Consider the following 17,436-nt stretch of genomic DNA (forward strand, 5'->3'; position numbering starts at 1 on the left):
CCTGGTATCCTTGACTCCAAAGCCAGAACCATGTGGCCAAAGCTGCCAAGCTCTGCTGCTTGCTTTGGTTGGAACATGGTCCCCTCGGTCAGTTACATCTTCATCAGCTTTCTAGTTTTGATGGTTTCCTCCACTGCCTAAGTCTGGCTGTCCTGTGGACCAGGGCCCTGAACTCAGAGATTCTCCTGCCTCTGCTTTTGGAGTGCTGGAATTAAAGTTGCACATTATCACACCTGGCTCTAAGCTTTTCTTTAATCTGTTTCACAAGTTGGAAGCTTAACTGGGTGTGGTCTTGCTCTGACAGCACCACTCCCTTTATTCCACTTAGCATCAGGCTCCTCATTAATGTTTAATTTCCTGGTGCCCCTTTTTTCCTTGAGCCATACATTTTGTATTTTTCCTTGCTCAGCTTGCTCCTTATGATGCTCATTATGATGTGCATAAGTGTGGCCAGTAATAACCAAGCAACACAGTGAATACTAGGCTGTCTGGAAATCTCCTCTGCCAAAGCTGTCAATCCATAACTCTTCGATTTAGCTCCAGGCAGATTTTTGGACAAGGGAAGAAAGCAGCCACATTATTCACCAAAATGCCACAAGAATGACCTCTAGGCCACATAGTAAAAGTCTTCTCTGAAACTAGTATGGACCATTAAGCCCCACTTAAAGCCTTCAGCTGCTTTTCTCATCCCAAGTCCCCATTCTGCCAAGAAGCTACTACACAGTCAGGCTTATCACGCAATACCTCAGTCCTATACCAGCTTCCGTCATAGCTAGGGTTTCTATTGCTGTGAAGAGACACTGTAACCACAGCAACTCTTATAAAGAAAAACATTTAGCAGGGGCTGGCTCACAGTTTGAGAGGGTTAGTCCACTGTCATTATGATGGCACACAGGCAGACATGGTGCTGGAGAAGTAGCTGAGAGTTCTGCATCTGGATCGGCAGGCAGCAGGAAGAATGACACTGGGCCTGGATTGAGCTTCAGAAACCTCAAAAGCCCCCAGTGACACACTCCTCCAGTAAGAGCACCCCTCCTAATAGTGACACTCCCAATGAGGGCCATTTTTACTCAAACCACTACAGCCCTCAACCCCTTGTGCTTTTATTCCCCAGAATGCTATGCCTCCCATGCCAGGGCCTGTTGCTGAGGTCTGATACAAGATGGGGCTGAATGAAAACAACAAAACAAGCACTTCTAGCCAGGCCCTGCCCCAGCACCATGTGCTCTAGGTGGCCTTATGAGACCTACTCTCTCAGTCAGACAGAGGACCAGTACTGGGACAGTACAGTCCTGCATCTGAGTGGAGAGGTCAGGCCATTCACTCCTCAGGTCTCTCAGGCAGCTCTGAGCTCAGCTGAAGCTGAGTCTTGGCTCCAGCATGCACCAGCTGACTGTTGGCATAGAAATGAGCCCTCACTGTGAAAAGGAGGCCCAGCCATTCTGGGTGCAGCTGTTTTCGAAGGTGAGGTTCTCTCAGTGACAGTGCTCTGTAAGCTCCCTTGTGGCTAGGACAGTGCTGCCTCAGAGGACACTGGAGAGTGCATCCTCTCTGCCAGCAGCCTGCAAAGCTCAGGGCCAGGCCAAAGCATCGTGAGGGCACTTCAGAGGTTCTAGCCATCAGCGGCTGAGATCTCATGAAGTCATACCTGGGCATCTGTCCTGACAGGTGGTGTGTCCAAATGGGCCACCTGCCTTCCCTAGGAAGCCTATCCTAGTTTTTAGACTTCTGTCCCTCCTTTTTCCAAGGCAGGACAGGTAAGGACAGTGACTGGCTGAGCCCTGTATTGGGCTGTCCTTCAAGGCCATCTCTGTGCTGTGGGTTAAAAGCAGCTCCTCCCTTCAACCCTCACAAGAACTATAGAGACCAGAGGCCCCTGCTCTCCCTTTTGAGCCACACTGAGATCTCACATCTTCAGTGACCTCGGTCTCTGGCTGGTCACTGGCTATTGCTGACCCTGTTTCTCTGGAGCCTTTTTCTGCTCCCCACTGTCATGGCAGAGGGAGTCCATCCCATCCATCCTGCCCTGGCCAGGAGGTGCAAGATTCTGTTTCTCACCGATGTGCAGTGTTGAACAACAGGGGCTCCTTTGCCAGAGGTCCCACAGTCCTCAGTGCTGCTCCTGGACCTCTGGATGAGGGGCCAAAACTAGGCCCTACGGTGTATGGACGAGCGTGAAGGATTCCTGAGCAGAAGATAATGAAAGCTCACACCTGTGCCTGCAGCATGCTCACGCCTGCCAGCACACTCTGCAGGTACTATACCATAGCAGGAGCTCAGCCCAGCAGCATAGGAGAGCTGGGAGTCTCAGGAAAGTGTAGTGGGTGGCTGTCTCCACAGAGTGCATACCTCTACTCTAACCTCTTGTCAGCACCATGCATAGACCAGATGGCTGAGTGTGATGGCTGACCTGCAACACCAGCTCTTGGAAGACTGAAACAGGAGGATGGCTCCAAGTTTGAGACCAGCCTGGCTACAGCGTGAGACCCAGAGTTGCCCTTAACCATCTGCTGTGCAAGTATCTGCAAAGACAAGTGTGTGGTCATGCTACAGAACTTGTCACAGAACTGGATGTGTTATAGGTGCCAGGGCCCCTCTCCAAGTAGTCAGACAGGTTTTTACCAATGCTTTCAGATCAGAGCTTAAACAGCCATGCTTACTGTTCCTACCTCCCTTAGAAGGTCTGTTCTTTAGCATTCTGTTGCTGTGCTGTGTGACCTGTGGTAAATGAGTCAGTCTTGCTGTTCCAGGCCTTCCTTAATAAGCGAGGCCATGGGGGTCTACCCGTCTTCACAGATGGTCTGAGGCTCAGTTAATTAATGCCTCAGATGCGCTTTGATCTGCCCTGATGAAAGGTGCTTCTGAAGAGCAAGGCAATAGCAGCCTTTATTGGAGGTAATAATTTCACGCTCTTTCATATGGCTATTGGGAAATTCTTAATTGAAGCATAAAAGTAATTCTCATAAAAGAACATCTGTTATTACAAACTTATTTACATTTTTCATGGAGTAAAAGTTTTTAAAAATAATCAATGGGAAGCTTTTAAAGGGCGGAATGCCAAAGGCAGCACATGTGCCTGCTTCCCTGGCCACATCTGTCAGGCAGACCTTCCCACAGCCGTGCAGACAGCTGCCCTTGCTCTCGTGGGGGAAAGAATGGGATTCCATCAGGCCAGCCAGTAAATCACAAGGGCTAAGGGGGAATAAAACAGCTTGTTTATGGCATCCAGTGTCTCTGGCGTAGAGTTCAAGGTGGGGCACAAACACAGTGGCAAGCTGGGAGCACTTTCCCCAGGGACGATGGCCTGCTCCTGCCACCCTCTGGCCTTGTAACCCTGGCCTTTGTCACACCGTGTGCTGTTGCACATGAGGAAGGGATTCTCCTTAGGGCCGCATGCAGGGACTCACTAGTGTGGGGCTTGGACTAACCCTCCCTCGGCATTATGAGTGTAGAAGGAAAGCACGCATGCTTTTCAGACACCACACGGGTATTGATGGAGCCCAGGGGTGCTAGCCACTTCACCTCTACTACCACCCAGCAGTACTAGGGTGAAAGCCAGCTTTAAAGGGGCAAGGCACGCACTGAGGTCACAAAGCTCATCCTTGGCAGAGCTGAAGTTTGTTTCCAGGGCCCTAGGCTCTTGAGCTTGTGCTGTGTACGGATTTTCCTGGGAAGTGTGACATACCTTAGCATTGCCTGAGCTGCCAAGGCAGTATAGCAGCTGCCTGTACCCAAGTATGGCCTTAGAAAGAAAGGAGAGACCAGAACTCACCATGAAGGCCTCTAGGCATGCAGGAATGGCACACAAGCTGTTGGGAAGGCTGAGGCTGCTCCCTGCTGCTGACCTCTAGCTGTGGTAAACAGCCACCGTCATCCTCTGAACATCTCCTTGGACCCCACTGCTCCTGGCGGCTTTGCAGGAAATAGCTTTAGACTGGGGAACTGCTTACTGTCAGGCAGCCACTCAAATTCACAGAGAATGTGGGAAAATGGTAAAGGCCTGGGGCAGCCAGCATGGCACAAGAAACCTAATCCTAGCAGAAGTAATCATAGGAAGGAACAGCCATGTCCCCACATTACCCAAGGCTCCCCACTTCTCCCTCCAATGCACCTATCTGGTCTTCTCTATCTCTGGGTTGTGGCACTTAACTTTTGGGGGGTCTCTAGCTGTTCTGCTCCCCACAGTGGCCCGTCCACCCCTAGAGATGGTGAGGCTTAGCAAGGCCCACATAGCAGAGGACTCTGCAGACTAGAGGAGCTGTAGCCTATGCCCAGATACAGCCTTTATGAATCCAACTTTCCATGTGCCCACCAGACAGAGCCCCTGGGATGCTTTGCACTAGCCTAGGAGTGTGGGGCCTGACGTGGAGAAAGGGTGTTCCAGACACAGGAGTGACTAAGGGAGCCTCACCTGGCTTTAGTGTATGCCAGACAAGACCCAAGACTGGTAGAACAGCGGCCATCACTGGATGAGGAACTTGAGGTGTTATGAACACAGCCACACTTAGAGCTGGGGAGTCTGAGAGGGGACCACAGGTGCCAGCAGCAGCATAGTCTCCCCTCATCACAGCGTACACTCCGAAAATTCTGGTTTTTACTTGAGATCAACCCTGACACCCTGCCCAAGGGCAGCTGGAACCTGACTCCACCTCCAGAGCAGAAGCCCTTAGTCTGCAAGCCACCCAGGTTAGAGAAGGCAGAGGCCTGGCCATTCAGGTAGGAGCCAAGGCAGTGCTTGTACCAAGGAGCCCATGCTATTCATGCCAGCTGCCAGGCCCACAGCCCTCCAGCATAGCTGGGCACTGTACACTGAATAGCAGCTCTCTGGCAAGCTGAGGCCAGCATTGATTACAATGCTTGCAGTGACTGTGATGCCAACAGCCATCCAGTCATAGCTGTCTGAGGGTCTGGGGTGGCAATCCACCATAGGAACCTTTAGAATGATCCTGGGAGACCACTTACCTGTAATGGGGTCTGGGCCACACCTTACTGCTTAGTATACATCATCTTGTCCCATCCTCTGCCTTGCCAGGCCTAGGGCAGAACAGACACAAGGATCATTGTGCGGCTATTAAGTCTGGAGCTCTCAGCTGCCTCTGCCCCGAGGGGAAGGGCATATAGTCAGGTCACCTGTGTGCTAGCCAAGGAACTGTGTTGCTACAGCTGCCCTCACCTTTGTGGCGCAGATACAGCCTGTGAAGTGTCAGCATCCCACACATGCATTTTGTGCATGTAGCATTTGTGACCCTGCCTAGCAGAATGAGGAAAATGCCCACCTTGCTGCTGCTTCCGGCTGTCTCCCCAGGGCCTCGGCAAGGCTGCCACCTTAGGGCATGGTTTTCTAGGCCAAATCCAGGTTCACAGTCACCCAGCAGCAGGTCAAGGCAGCAGAAAGGCATGCTGGGGTGGACACTGCTGGTGTAAACCTCTGACCCTCCCTTCCCTCAGCCTCTGCACTCTGAGTCCAGATTAGGGAGTCCTGCCCTGCTTGCCTACATGTAAAACATACAGAATTCCTTAGGTTCCCAAGAGTGGCTGAAGGCCTGAGGGCCAGAAGCCCCAGGTGTGGAGCCCAGCCAGGTGTGCATGACAAGGTATCCATGATGCCGGCCCCAACTGCAGGTTCAGGGTTACAAAGCGGGAACAGGAAGGAACTTCCCCTAGCGACAGTTACATACCTCTTTCAAGGGCCACTACAGAGGACTGGAGAGCACTCAAGCGTGTCGGTGAACACTGAGCCAGCAAGGAGTGGGCAGCTCATTTGGTGCTTCTAGGAGACCGATCTTGCAGTCAGGGAGAGGCTGGGGCCACAGCCTGTATCTACATCACAGAGCCGGGCAGAGGCCAAGCACACCAGCTTGCTGAGCACACAGCGGCGACCATTAGGCTACCGGGAATTGCTGCAGCAGTTCCTCAGGCCCTCCTCCAGCCCTGCTCATCGAGCAGGTGAGAAGTGAGATAGGCAGGCCTCCATCAGCAGCTGAGTGTGGCACTAGTGGAGTATGGCCTGGGCCTTCACTTGCAGGAAACAGCTCCTCACAGTTCTCAGTTCCCATCTATCTAGGTTACAGCTATGGGCTGAGGTCTGCCTGCTCCAGCGACCCTCTCTGTCCCCTTGGGCCTGAGTGAGGGCTACAGCAGGACGCAGGGATCCACACCGCCAACTGTGGCCTGACTGCTGGACTGTGCTCTCCACAACAGATTGTCGACCTTAACTCGTCCAGCAGTTCCCACCCAACCCGCCATACTTAAAAGAACACATGGCCACTGCCCAGCTGGCCCTCAGATCTGGGGCAACTATTGTCCTTCTTTTTGTCCTGTCTCTGCTGTCCTCCACCTTAGCTAGACCACCAGCAGATTGTCCGGAGCTCCAAACTGCTGTGTATAGAGGATCCCTGAGCCCGTATCATACCCTATTACTGCCCTCTAAGAATGTTCAGTATGCCTGGAGCATGTGGGAGTGCCCAGACCTCCGAGATGAAAGCCAGTTGAGAAAGCTTTTTCCCGTGCCTATGTGATGCCTTGAGCACTAGCAGCCATGGAAAATGGCTTTCCAGGTGGTTCAGTGTCACAGGCACAGTGAAGAAGGCTAGGAGTGCTGTGAACACATTCTCACCCTCAATGTATGGACCACCCCGCCTGGCAGTAGGTACCAACCCAGGGAGGGCCCGTCGACCCAGCAGGCAGAAGAAGGCCTGTAGACTGCAGCGAGCAGAGACAGACCTGTGAGAGCTGCTCCAAGCATAGCTATTTCCACTAGGGCAGGCAGCTGCCATGCACGGCTCCTCCTATAGGCGCACGTGCAGTATTGGCAAGCCACAGCCTCGGGCACACATGAGCCCCATCAGTGCTGAGCTTCCAGGTTATGAGTTAACATTCTGTTTCTATCTGAGCCTCTCATGACATTGACTTTCAGTGGAACCACACATCAGTGGCAGGATACTGACTTGGAGACTTCAGTGATAATCTGAAGTCAAGAGGCTCCTTGGCTCAGTTTGCCCTGCCCCTGGCTGTGACACTAGCTGATACAGTTTGGACACAATCTCTGGATCAACAGCCCTTGCCGCCATGACACCAAGTAAAAGTGCCATACAGAGCTACTCCGAGATCCCCTGGCCATGATGGGTTGACACTGACGAGGAGCCTCAGCAGTGGGGCTCTTGTGTAAACCTGGTTCCAGGGACAAAGGGAAAAAGAAGCTTATGCACCATGATCACTATGCTTATCATTCATCATTCCTACTAACTGGCCAGAATGTCCCCTAGGTCCTGGCTCGCTGTGAAGACTCTCACTTTTCCTGTGCTCACAGATGCCTGGTCCTGTGAGTGCTGGATGGTCTACAGTACCAGTACTTTCGGTTTTGAATGAGTTGAGCTTGTTAAGCGTGCAGCAGGTAGACAGGAAACATCAAACCAGGTTTTGTGATGCTTACAATATCCAGAGGAAATCAACTCTAGAAGCCTAAGGGAGAGAGTGAGCAAATGTAAATGAACTCATTGAAACAAAATCAGTCACCAAGATCTGCCGGGGGAGCCCACCGAAGCTCTCTAGCTGCTGCTCCCCATTGCAAGTTGCCAGCAGCGTCCATGGGTGAGCTTGGCATTCTATACCATGGAATAACAGTAACCGTGGCGGGTTGTTTGCTCTTCCCCTTGGGTCAGAGCCACTCTCCTCAGGACAAGGAGTTGCAGAGGACATCAGAGGTGATTGTGCTCTGAGACAAAGGAGGTCACACTATAGAGTTCATGCTCAAGTGCCAACAGTACATGACAATTTCCTAATAACTTAGCCCACAGAGCTTTCTTCACGCCTGCATGAGTAACTCCAGGGCTCAGTGGACACCAGCTCAGAGTGAGGACCCTGCCGGGGAAGCCTGAGGTGGGCTCGCTGTAGGTGCCCAGGACGCTGACCACTGTGTTCTCTCCTACAGGAATGGGTTCCCGAAGCAGACGGCAGCCCAGCTCATCCTGAAGGCCATCTCCAGTTACTTTGTGTCCACCATGTCCTCCTCCATCAAAACTGTGTACTTTGTGCTTTTTGACAGTGAGAGTATAGGCATTTATGTGCAGGAAATGGCCAAGCTGGATGCCAACTAGGCCAATGACCCCCTAGAGCCAGCATACACCGTTTCCCCACCTCCAGCTGGAAAGAAAGAAAATAGAAAACAAAACCCTTTGCTCTTACTGGGAGGTGGGATCCTTTCACTTTCAGTTTTGCTCATCTAGGGAAAATAAGGTTTTGGTTTCCAGTTTGATTGTTTTGGGCCTTCTAAAATGTTTTCTGTTAGCACTGATAGTCGGCGTTGTCCTTGTTAAGCACTGCGTTCCAGACCTTGTCTGACTTAGTTAACCTAGGAGATTTTATAGTTTTACTTTAATGAAGTCCTGATTAACACAGAGCAGTGGGGAGGACGGTCCCTCTCCTGTGTCACAGCAGCAGGAAGCCCATTTGTAACGTGTGTTGTGGTGCTTTACTGTACACCCAGTGGCGTTCTTTTTACTATAATGTTTTCCCCCCTCAGAAGAAAAAAATCAGAATTTGCAACAGACCTAACTTTTGTTTACTTTTTGTCTTAATGATAGATTTGAAAATGAAAAATGTTAAAAGACAGATCTGAATCCGTTGTCCTTAATTATATTTGCAATTTGACGTTTGTGTGAGTTGATTTAGTAAAATGTTAAACTGTTGTGACTTGCATGCTTTGCATTACTGTGCCCATGAGCCCCAGGCCAGTCTCCCTAGGACTTAGGTGCGAGGAGGCTCCTGGATAGCCCCTGTACCATGGAGGGTAAGTCAGACATCTGCTGGCCCTAAGAGTGTATAGAGAATTCATGTGGAAAGCTTCGAGCCTCCTGAGTGTGGTTGGTGTGTTAGCCTCATTCCACAGAAAAGGAAGGGAATGTGCCCAAAGCCACACAGGTGGTAAGTGGCCAGTGCAGAGACCAAGGCCTCAGACTCGGGGCCAGTTCCCTCCTATCCTCCAAGTGGGCCCCATCTGTGGGTAGAACTGAAGCCTCAAGCCCTCTGTTGGTCTCTATTTGCCACATCCCTGCAGGAGGGTCTCTGGCAAGAGGGTCCCCAAAAGATACTCTGCCACTACCAAGGATCTACCACTCAATATACCTGAGCAAACAGACACTTTCTGCTTCATGGGCACTGTGGCATCACCTAAACTGCCTAAATCCATAGAAGCCTTCCCCAGTTTCCTTGGGAAGAGCAGGTAGGACCAGGAAGAAATAAAAAGCACCTACGGAGTGGGGACCTACACAAAGGATCTAGCTGTGGTGGCACAAGCCTTGAATTGCAGTGCAGAGGCAGGGCTGGTGGAGCCCTGTGCTATAGAAGCCAGCCATGACTATACAGACTGCCAAAAAACAAACTGATTTCCTTTCCACGGATGAAGTGAAGTCCAGACTCAGTTTTAGCAGTAAGACTCGAGCGCTTCCACTCAGGCCTGAGCAGTGCTTTCCCAGCTCCCTCTCCTCAGAGCCTTTTAAAAGCCAGACTGTTGCGAGGTGTAGATGGGCTCATCTCCCGATTAGAAGGGCGCTTCATTTGTTTGCCATTGATTTCCCAAGAGGGGGCATCTTAAACCGGGCTCAGACTTTGCAGAGGACCTGCCCCATCCCGGAGAGCATCACTTCCACATGTAGCCCCATAAGGAGGGGCTAGACATTGCAGTCAGCTGATGGTTTGGGCATTTGCTGTGTGCCAGGCACTGTAGCGAGTCCTTCATGGCAACAGTGCACATGCACCTTGCTATCACTTCAAAAAGCAGCCCTGCTGATAGCCTGTGAGCCTGCCATTCAGTGAGAGGACACTGCCACCTGTAGACAGACCCTGACATTGATTGCTCTGACTGACAGTCCTCCTGGCCCCCGTGGTAGCTCTGACTCAGAGGATGAAACATCTCAGGCACCTGTTGAAATGTCTAGGAGGAGCCAAGGTTCAAATGGCTGCTTGAAGACTTGCATTCCTTCACCTTTAGAACAATAACAGTGAGGCAAGTGGCAAAGCTTTTTGAAGACCCTCCACTAGATGTCGCCCAAAGGATTGGGAAGGCACTGAAGAAAAGGGCTGACAGCCGCACAAAAGAATTTGTTGCATTTATCAGGGTTTACAGAAATCACCTAAATTAATTCTAAACGCTGAGTGTCCAATGCGCAGTGTGTCCTAGGATTGTGTGCACTGAAGACAGTTCTGGGAAATGGAGAGAAAGGCCTAGCTGACACCTGAGATGACTGTCATCTGTCAACCAGCCAGTTGGTTTCTAAAATTGGGATTAAAAACAAAAGTGTTTTCTGCTGCCGGCCTCGTGTTTGAAGGTTGGAGTGGAGGAATACTCACTGCCTCTAAGTTATGTACCGATGGGGCTGGAGAGATGGCTCGGCTGCTAGACTCACAACCAAAATTACAAGAAACACATCTGCAAGGAACCTCTCAAAACACACATCTCCCTCCACTCAGGAGCCCATGCTTGAGTTAGTAAAATGCACATATAGATTACTGTGAGAGGACACCTGCAGGCCCTAGAGGTAAGTGTCCTCTGCAGCCAAGGGCAGCTCTACCACAAGCTGCTGGATTAGTGACAGCAAATGCCAACAGAACAGACTTTAGGACCATGTACCCTTAGATTCCACAGTGGCCCCAGATAGATAAGCCCACCCCTCACTTAGGAGATGTGTTTTCGTTTTTTGTATGTGTGAGGTATACGTTCACATGTGTGTCCTGCTCTTTGAATATTTCCTTAAGGTAGTTTCTTATTAAACCCGGAGTTAGACTTGCAGCCAGATAACCAGCCTGTTCTATCTCTGTCTCACCACAGCACTGGTGTCACAGGCTCGTGAAGCCACACCTACAATATTTTTTTGGTTGTGTGCTAAGGATTTGAACTCGTGTCCTAATGTTCCACAGCAAGCACTGAGCCATCTCCCCTCTGAGCTGTCTGCCCACTCCCCTCACCTATTTCTAAAGAGCAACCCCCTGGGGAGCAGCAGGGCTCCACCCCAAGTAAGTCCATGGTTTTCTCAGCAGCTGCTTCAAATGACTTTGGGGTCTAACAGGCACCTCAGTTTCAACTGGGACTGAGCTGACAGTAGCAGCTGTGAGTACCCACTCCATACACACTCTTTGCCTGATTCCCATGGCAAGCCTACAAAGACAAGGATGGTAACAGTCTCTACAGGTAGGGAAAAAGAAGGATAGCATGCTCCAAGCCCACACGGCTATAAAGGGAGCTAGGATTGGAACCCAGCACTACCTGACTACAACCAAAGCTTTCCCAAGACGGTCTCCCCTTTGGTATCAGTCCATTGTTTGTGCTGTACTTGTCAGTTGACTGGTGTGACTTGAGTGGTCAGCCTGGGGGCCATAAACAATCTAATGTATGAAAGGTGAGTCAAATATGTACTGAAGGAGCTGGAGAGAGAGAGAGAGGTTCAGTGGTTAAGAGAGCTGATGCTCCTCCAGAGGACCCAGGTTTCATTACACGTAAAGTGGCTCACATCTGTCCATAACTCCAGTTTCAGAGGATGCAACACTCCACTGGCCACTTTGGGTACCAGACGCACACATGGTATACAAACAAATACAGCCAAAGCACCCACATACATTAAAAGAAATCTTGCTTTTTAAATGTGTGTTGAAGCAAGCTTGGCATGGATTTACCGAATGCTTCCTGTGACACAGGCCTGAAGAGTGGTCTGTCACATGGACAGGTCAGATAGTGCCTCTATCCAGTGATGGCTTGGATACTTGAGCTCTGCTTCCTGGTGTGGGAGGATCCAACGGTTTCTTGGAACATGGAACCTAGCACTAGATACGGTGGGAGGGGTTGGGATCTTCTCAGCCAAGGGAGCAAAGTGGTGGGTGACAAACAGAACATGGACAGCTCCCTCAGCTCCAGCCAAGAGGCACCCTGGGCCCTTTGGCTGAGGACCGAGGCCTGCACCTTACTCCCACTTGTGACAGCCCCTCCTTCCCTACCTCTGTGCTCCAGTTCTAGCATTTGGCACACAACCCATTCAGGGTTAGGTGGCATATTACTGGGTCATAGCTACAGCCAGCCCTGACAGACAGACAGACAGACAGACAGACAGACAGACAGACTAGCTTACACAACACCAAAGGGGCAAGCAGTGCCATGCTATTCACCTCCCTCCTTCACCCGAGCCTACACCCCTGGGTCCCAGGACTCCTAGACTGTCTGCCCAGCCTTCCTCAAGAGGTGGGGTCCAGCAGGCGTCTCCATTCCTTGTTTTACCGTTCAGGCTGCTTGGCAGTCCCCCTGTGGTCCTGGGGGCAAAGCCTGGCCCGTATCCTCATTAGCAACCATCGTGTTTAATTTTCCCTGAGGCACCAATGGTGAACTTTATCTTAGAAGCTGGCCTTGGGGCTACCTTGTGGGGGTTGGGGGAGGGGGGTGATCCGCCTGAAGGTGCTGGGGCAAGAGGGAGCCTGGCGCCCACTCCTCAATAAGAAGAAAGGGACATATTCAATGGCACGGGGCGAGGCCACCTTTGCTTGGGCTTTTCTTCTATTTATAACTTGACCTGTCATGTTTGCTTCTGGGGCCCCTCATATCAAAATCATATCACATGACCCTCCCAGCAGGTGAGGCAATACACTGCTCATTAATCCCAGGCCCCGACACCTCCTGCACTCCTGGCAAAGGCATGTAAACAGACTGGCCTCTCCCTGACCCCTGGAAACCAACCCGGCAGGCCTTGCACTGTCAGACTCAGGGACTGTAACAGAAGCACTGCCTCCCTCCACAGAAGCCACTCGTCTCCTCTGCTGTTACCCCAGCGAATGACCCTGTCCTGTGCCCATGTGTGTACATGCGTGCGCACATGCCCACACATACTTGTGCACATAGATACATAGGAGGCTCCAGGTCCTTCTGTTTGGTCAGACAGATCTGAGGGACATACTAAGAACCATCATTAGCACTTGAGTAGAAAGCAGTGGGAGCTACCTCCCACAAGCAGCTACAGTTCCTGAGCTGTCCTCCTGGACTGGTTTGGCTGTGTGAAGTGGCCATGGCTGTCTACTTATCTGCCATCAGCGTCCCTTGAAGAGCATTAATCAGGTCTGAGACTCTGAACAGGGCTTGCTGGCTTCCGTAGCCCATAGCAGCCATGCATTATGATGACCTCCATGCTTTTAATGTCAACCTGGACATGTTCTGGTGTGCACACCGTAGGTGTCTTTCATCCTGACCAAGAGGTCCCTTGATTGTCTTCCTGAGCAAAATAGGGAAGCTGCCCCAGTGTCAGAGGTGACACATTACTACTAGGACTTTAGGTTTACTGAAGCATGCATGTACTGTCATGAGGGGAAAGCGTGCAGTACCAGAATGATGTTCTCTAGACCCCGTGTCTAGCACCTGAAACCACAGTACTGAGCGCAGTAGCACAGCTGAGAGCACACAGAAAACAGGAAGTTCGTGTGCCTTGCTGACAAGAGTCCTTTCTGGCCCTGAGCCCTTGGGCAAGGTGACTTAGTCTCAGCACCATCAGATGGTGCATTGGCCCCCAACACACACCCCCAACACACCGTAAAGGCTTAGTGAGCAAGAGTTCCGTATCTTTTAGAGCCTCGCTGGTGCCACATCCCTAGCTGACCATCACAGCTTGCTCAGACCCCAGAAGAGATAGACACTCTGGGACGTCTGCCTGTCACCCCTGCCCAGGCTGCCTGGGAACTTAATATGTCTGTACTTTGAAACAACAAGGCTTCCTGAGCTTAAGAGAATAAATTAGAGTTGAGTTCAAGTAGGCTCAGCTGTGGCGTATGGACAAATTGATTTGCTTCCCACCTGGGAGATTAAATTCCACTGCCCCCCCCCAAAAAAAACCCAGCAGCAGGGTAATGAGCTGTCAGTCAAACGGTGCAAGGCAGGGCCCCTCGCATAATTGAAAGCCAGCAGCTCCTCATTAGGTCCTACAGAGGTTCTGGCTGAGGTCTCACCTTGAGGTCCTCTGGCTGCACGCACTAAAAGGAAATGCCACGGAGACAAGTGCCATGAGAACTTCAGGGAACTTCTGCTCACTCCAAGCCTTCCTACAGTGTTTGCCTACTGTCCCTAAGAGTGCTCAAAGAAGAAATGATGGGCAAGTCTGAACAGAAGAGAAGATGCTGACAGTACCGTGAGCATCACACCCGAGGACCCTCATGTCCCAGGGACCTTCTCCAGAACTCTCTTCTGCCTCCTGGTGTGTCCCCAGCACCTCCCGAGAACATCACCACACTCTCTTGGCCCTTTCCAGCACACAGGACATGTGTACACATGCTGCCACTGGAGTCCCCACAGTGTCCCAATAGACTCAGTGTCTGTCTTAATAGATTAAATAAACTGAGACGCATAGAAGCAGGAAGCTACCTTCAAAGCCACCTAAGGCCTACAAAGGAAGAAGACTGGCCACTTTCCTCACCTGCACCTCTGCACCCAACCTGACCCTAGAGGGGCCGCACGCCTTGCTCATCTAGCCTTTTGCATACACCAGCACTTTCAAGAATCCCACCACCTTTGCTGTAAATACGCAGTCCTGCTCAATCCTGCATGTCTCCACTCTGGGGCATACCCTGCATCTCCCAGGGATGCTTCCCTTTTGCAATGGTGCCTTTTCTCCATCCACCCTAACCACCCACTGCCAGCACCGCATGTTTGCCAGGCAGCTGTCCTGTTGTTAAGCAACTGCCCGCTCTACTGGACTCTTGACTGTCTTTGCTCTCTGTCCCTCGCTTCTCCGGCCTATGCATGGTACTAGGCTCTGGGGATACAGCACTGAGTAAAAAAGGGAAGTCTGCCTTCACAAAGACATGGCACTGTACACGCCACACACTCTCCATGCCTCGCCAAAGGGCCTGAGCATGATGAGGGCCTGTGTAATAACTGCCAGTGTACAGAGACCAAGCAGTGGGCATAGAGCCTGCCTTGGAGAAAGCCAGGGCAGCCTGGGCAAATGTGGACTCCCTCAGGTTTACACTTAAGATCATTCCTGACACCGCAGCCCAGTGTTGACACTCCGGTGTGCACGTGGTGGCTTTAGCATAGACTGGTATTGGAGGCTAACCCCTGTGGCCACACTGCATGCTACAGCCTGGATCTTACAGCCTCTAGTGCCTCTGCTTGACCTGGCCTCAGATTTGGAAAGGATGTGAGCACAGCCCTATCAGGGAGGATGATGGGGAATGTTTGCAGAGAAACTTGGCGCATGTGCCAATGAGCTGTGTAGATACAATTTACAGGACAAGGCACTGGCCTCAGAGAGCTGGTCTCGCTAGCCCATGTTGTAGGCAGCCCCGCTGTTTGTATACATGTTTGTGTCTGGAAGCTCCTCATTGGTCACCCTATATGACCAGAGAGACCAGTTCTGCAGCTTGCTCCACAGCACCACCACCTGGCTCCTGGTACTGTTTTATCGATTTATTTTTCCCAATCCAGAAGAAGAGCCTTCGGCCCTCAGCATAGCAAGGCTGCCCAGGTAGGTCTCCATGTGCCCACTTCCGCGTCCCTGAACATCACAACACTGGACACAATCACCATGGCAGCAGGGCCTTTGAGAGCCCACCCTAGGACTCGGACAGTTGTCACCTCTATGTCTAGGTAGAAAACAACGTCAGCGGTGCAAGGACATGACTGTGCACTAAGAACTGCACGGTTTGTACACAGAGGAGCCTGTGGGCCGCACTTCAGCACATCCTCCTACCAACCCTGCCTGACATCTCTTCTATCTCTGTCTTCTAGGTACCATATTTTGGATCAGAGAGGTAAAACAATTTGCCCAGGCCACAGACAGGGATCTGGCTAAAGCAGGATTCAAAACAGGAATGACTAATTCCCAAATTAGCTCTTAATCATTCTACGACACTGCCTTCCATTGGCCTTGGAAAACTGGGATCCCATTTTACAGATGAGGACAAGTGAGCAGAGGTTGAGCTCAGTACAATGTCCGAGGCTGCAGAGCTAATGAACGAAGTGCTGTGGTCGGCTTGCCCTGGGTCCTCCTGGGTAGAGACAGGACACCCCAGCAGAGCCCAGGCTGACAGGAACTGCCCCTGTGCTCTGCTCCTCCTCAGGTTGGGATTCTGGCTGAGGCCTTCCCGTAATTAGTAGACTCTTGTTAAGACCCAGTCGCGCCACACTTGGGCTAGCACTTGTTTTTGTTCCCATGCGGAGGCCCTCGCAGGAAGGCCAGGCCCATGTGCACAGCCCCATAAATCCAGTCGGCGTCGCTCATTACAGCGTTCCGCTTCAGGAGTCCGCCAGCCTCAGCCTGCGAGGGCTTCTCAGGCCATAGGGCCTCCCAGCAGTCAGGCCCAGTTCTCTGTGCTACTCTCAGCCTCAGACATGAGCTCATCCGGCACGCAGCGTGTGAGGAAGTGGCCGGGCGGCACTCTGGAAACATGGGGACAATGTGCCTATTAAGGCCTGTTCAGCTCCCGCCCCCCTGGAGCAGGACCACCCCGCTCTGCACCCTGCCCAACTCAGGGTAGCAAAGCCCAGGGGTGTTGCCTGTGCTCCTAGCAAATGTCACAGGATGTCATGGAAAGTGGGGGACTACACAGTGGCAGAGAACAGGGCTCAGAAATAGCACCTAAGGTTGTCCTGATTCCCAGGGGACTGGCCCACTCTGCAGGCCACTCAGCCCCTCATTGCCGTGACTACAGGCAGGAAGCTCCTTCCCACCTTGGCCACTCCTAGCTAGGGGACACTGCCAAAACAGATGACAGGGCAAGGGCATGTGTCTCCTCACTGGGGAGCCTGTGAAGGTGGATGGATACAGGAACCTCAAGTAAGAGGGCCTTGTGGCCTGTGCCTTCCAGTCCCTGTGGCCTGCCTCTCCTGCAGGGCAGGCCTGGCTGGTCTTGCCTTTTTGTGCTCTGAGGGACACGATGAGCAAAGAGTTAAGAGGAGCTCGAAGACTTACGCTACCAGTGTGACCTTGTGGAAAGTCACCTCCCATCTTCTGTAAGGCTCTATAGCTTGTCATAGTGCTGTTCACAAATAGCCTTGGCCAAGAAGTAAGAACTTTACCACCACACAGCATGGAAGCTGTGTGCCAGCGAGGGCTCACACCCAGCCTAGCCATGACCAGGTTTTGGGGACAGCTACCTCATCCATGTGGTTATTCCAACCACGGGCTAATTAGGAGCCACCTTTATTGTATGAGGCTGAAGGGACTGAAGGCTTTGGAGCCCTTCTCCATATGACACTGCCATGAAGGGGCCGGTCCTGTAGAGCCAAAGCTGCCGGACATACATGACACAAGCAAGCAACAGGCTATCTGAGAAGAGTCCTGGTGAGGATCCAGTATTGCTAGTGAAGCAGAGGCCAGAGGCCTTGAACCAGAGCAGCCAGGTAATGTCCAGCTTGGAAAGAACATTCTAGAACCATATTGGCTAATATGGCAGACACTAATCACTTGTGGC

At 51.7% G+C, this 17,436-nt stretch overlaps 1 protein-coding gene across 4 annotated transcripts in view; it reads left to right on the forward strand.

Annotated features, from left to right (window-relative positions):
- The window catches only part of MACROH2A1 (macroH2A.1 histone), a 62,710-nt gene extending 54,023 nt beyond the window's left edge, over positions 1–8,687 (forward strand). For all 4 annotated transcript variants that reach the window (XM_084795815.1, XM_084795813.1, XM_084795816.1 and 1 more), the window contains exon 9: positions 7,931–8,687. In XM_084795815.1, the coding sequence (XP_084651941.1) occupies positions 7,931–8,096 (166 nt within the window). In that variant the 3' untranslated portion in view covers positions 8,097–8,687. The remainder of the gene's footprint in view (positions 1–7,930) is intronic.
- The last annotated feature ends 8,749 nt before the right edge of the window (positions 8,688–17,436 follow it).

This window comes from Acomys minous (genome assembly GCF_964271855.1).
Source record: "Acomys minous genome assembly, chromosome: 9".
Classification (NCBI taxonomy): Eukaryota; Metazoa; Chordata; class Mammalia; order Rodentia; family Muridae; genus Acomys; species Acomys minous.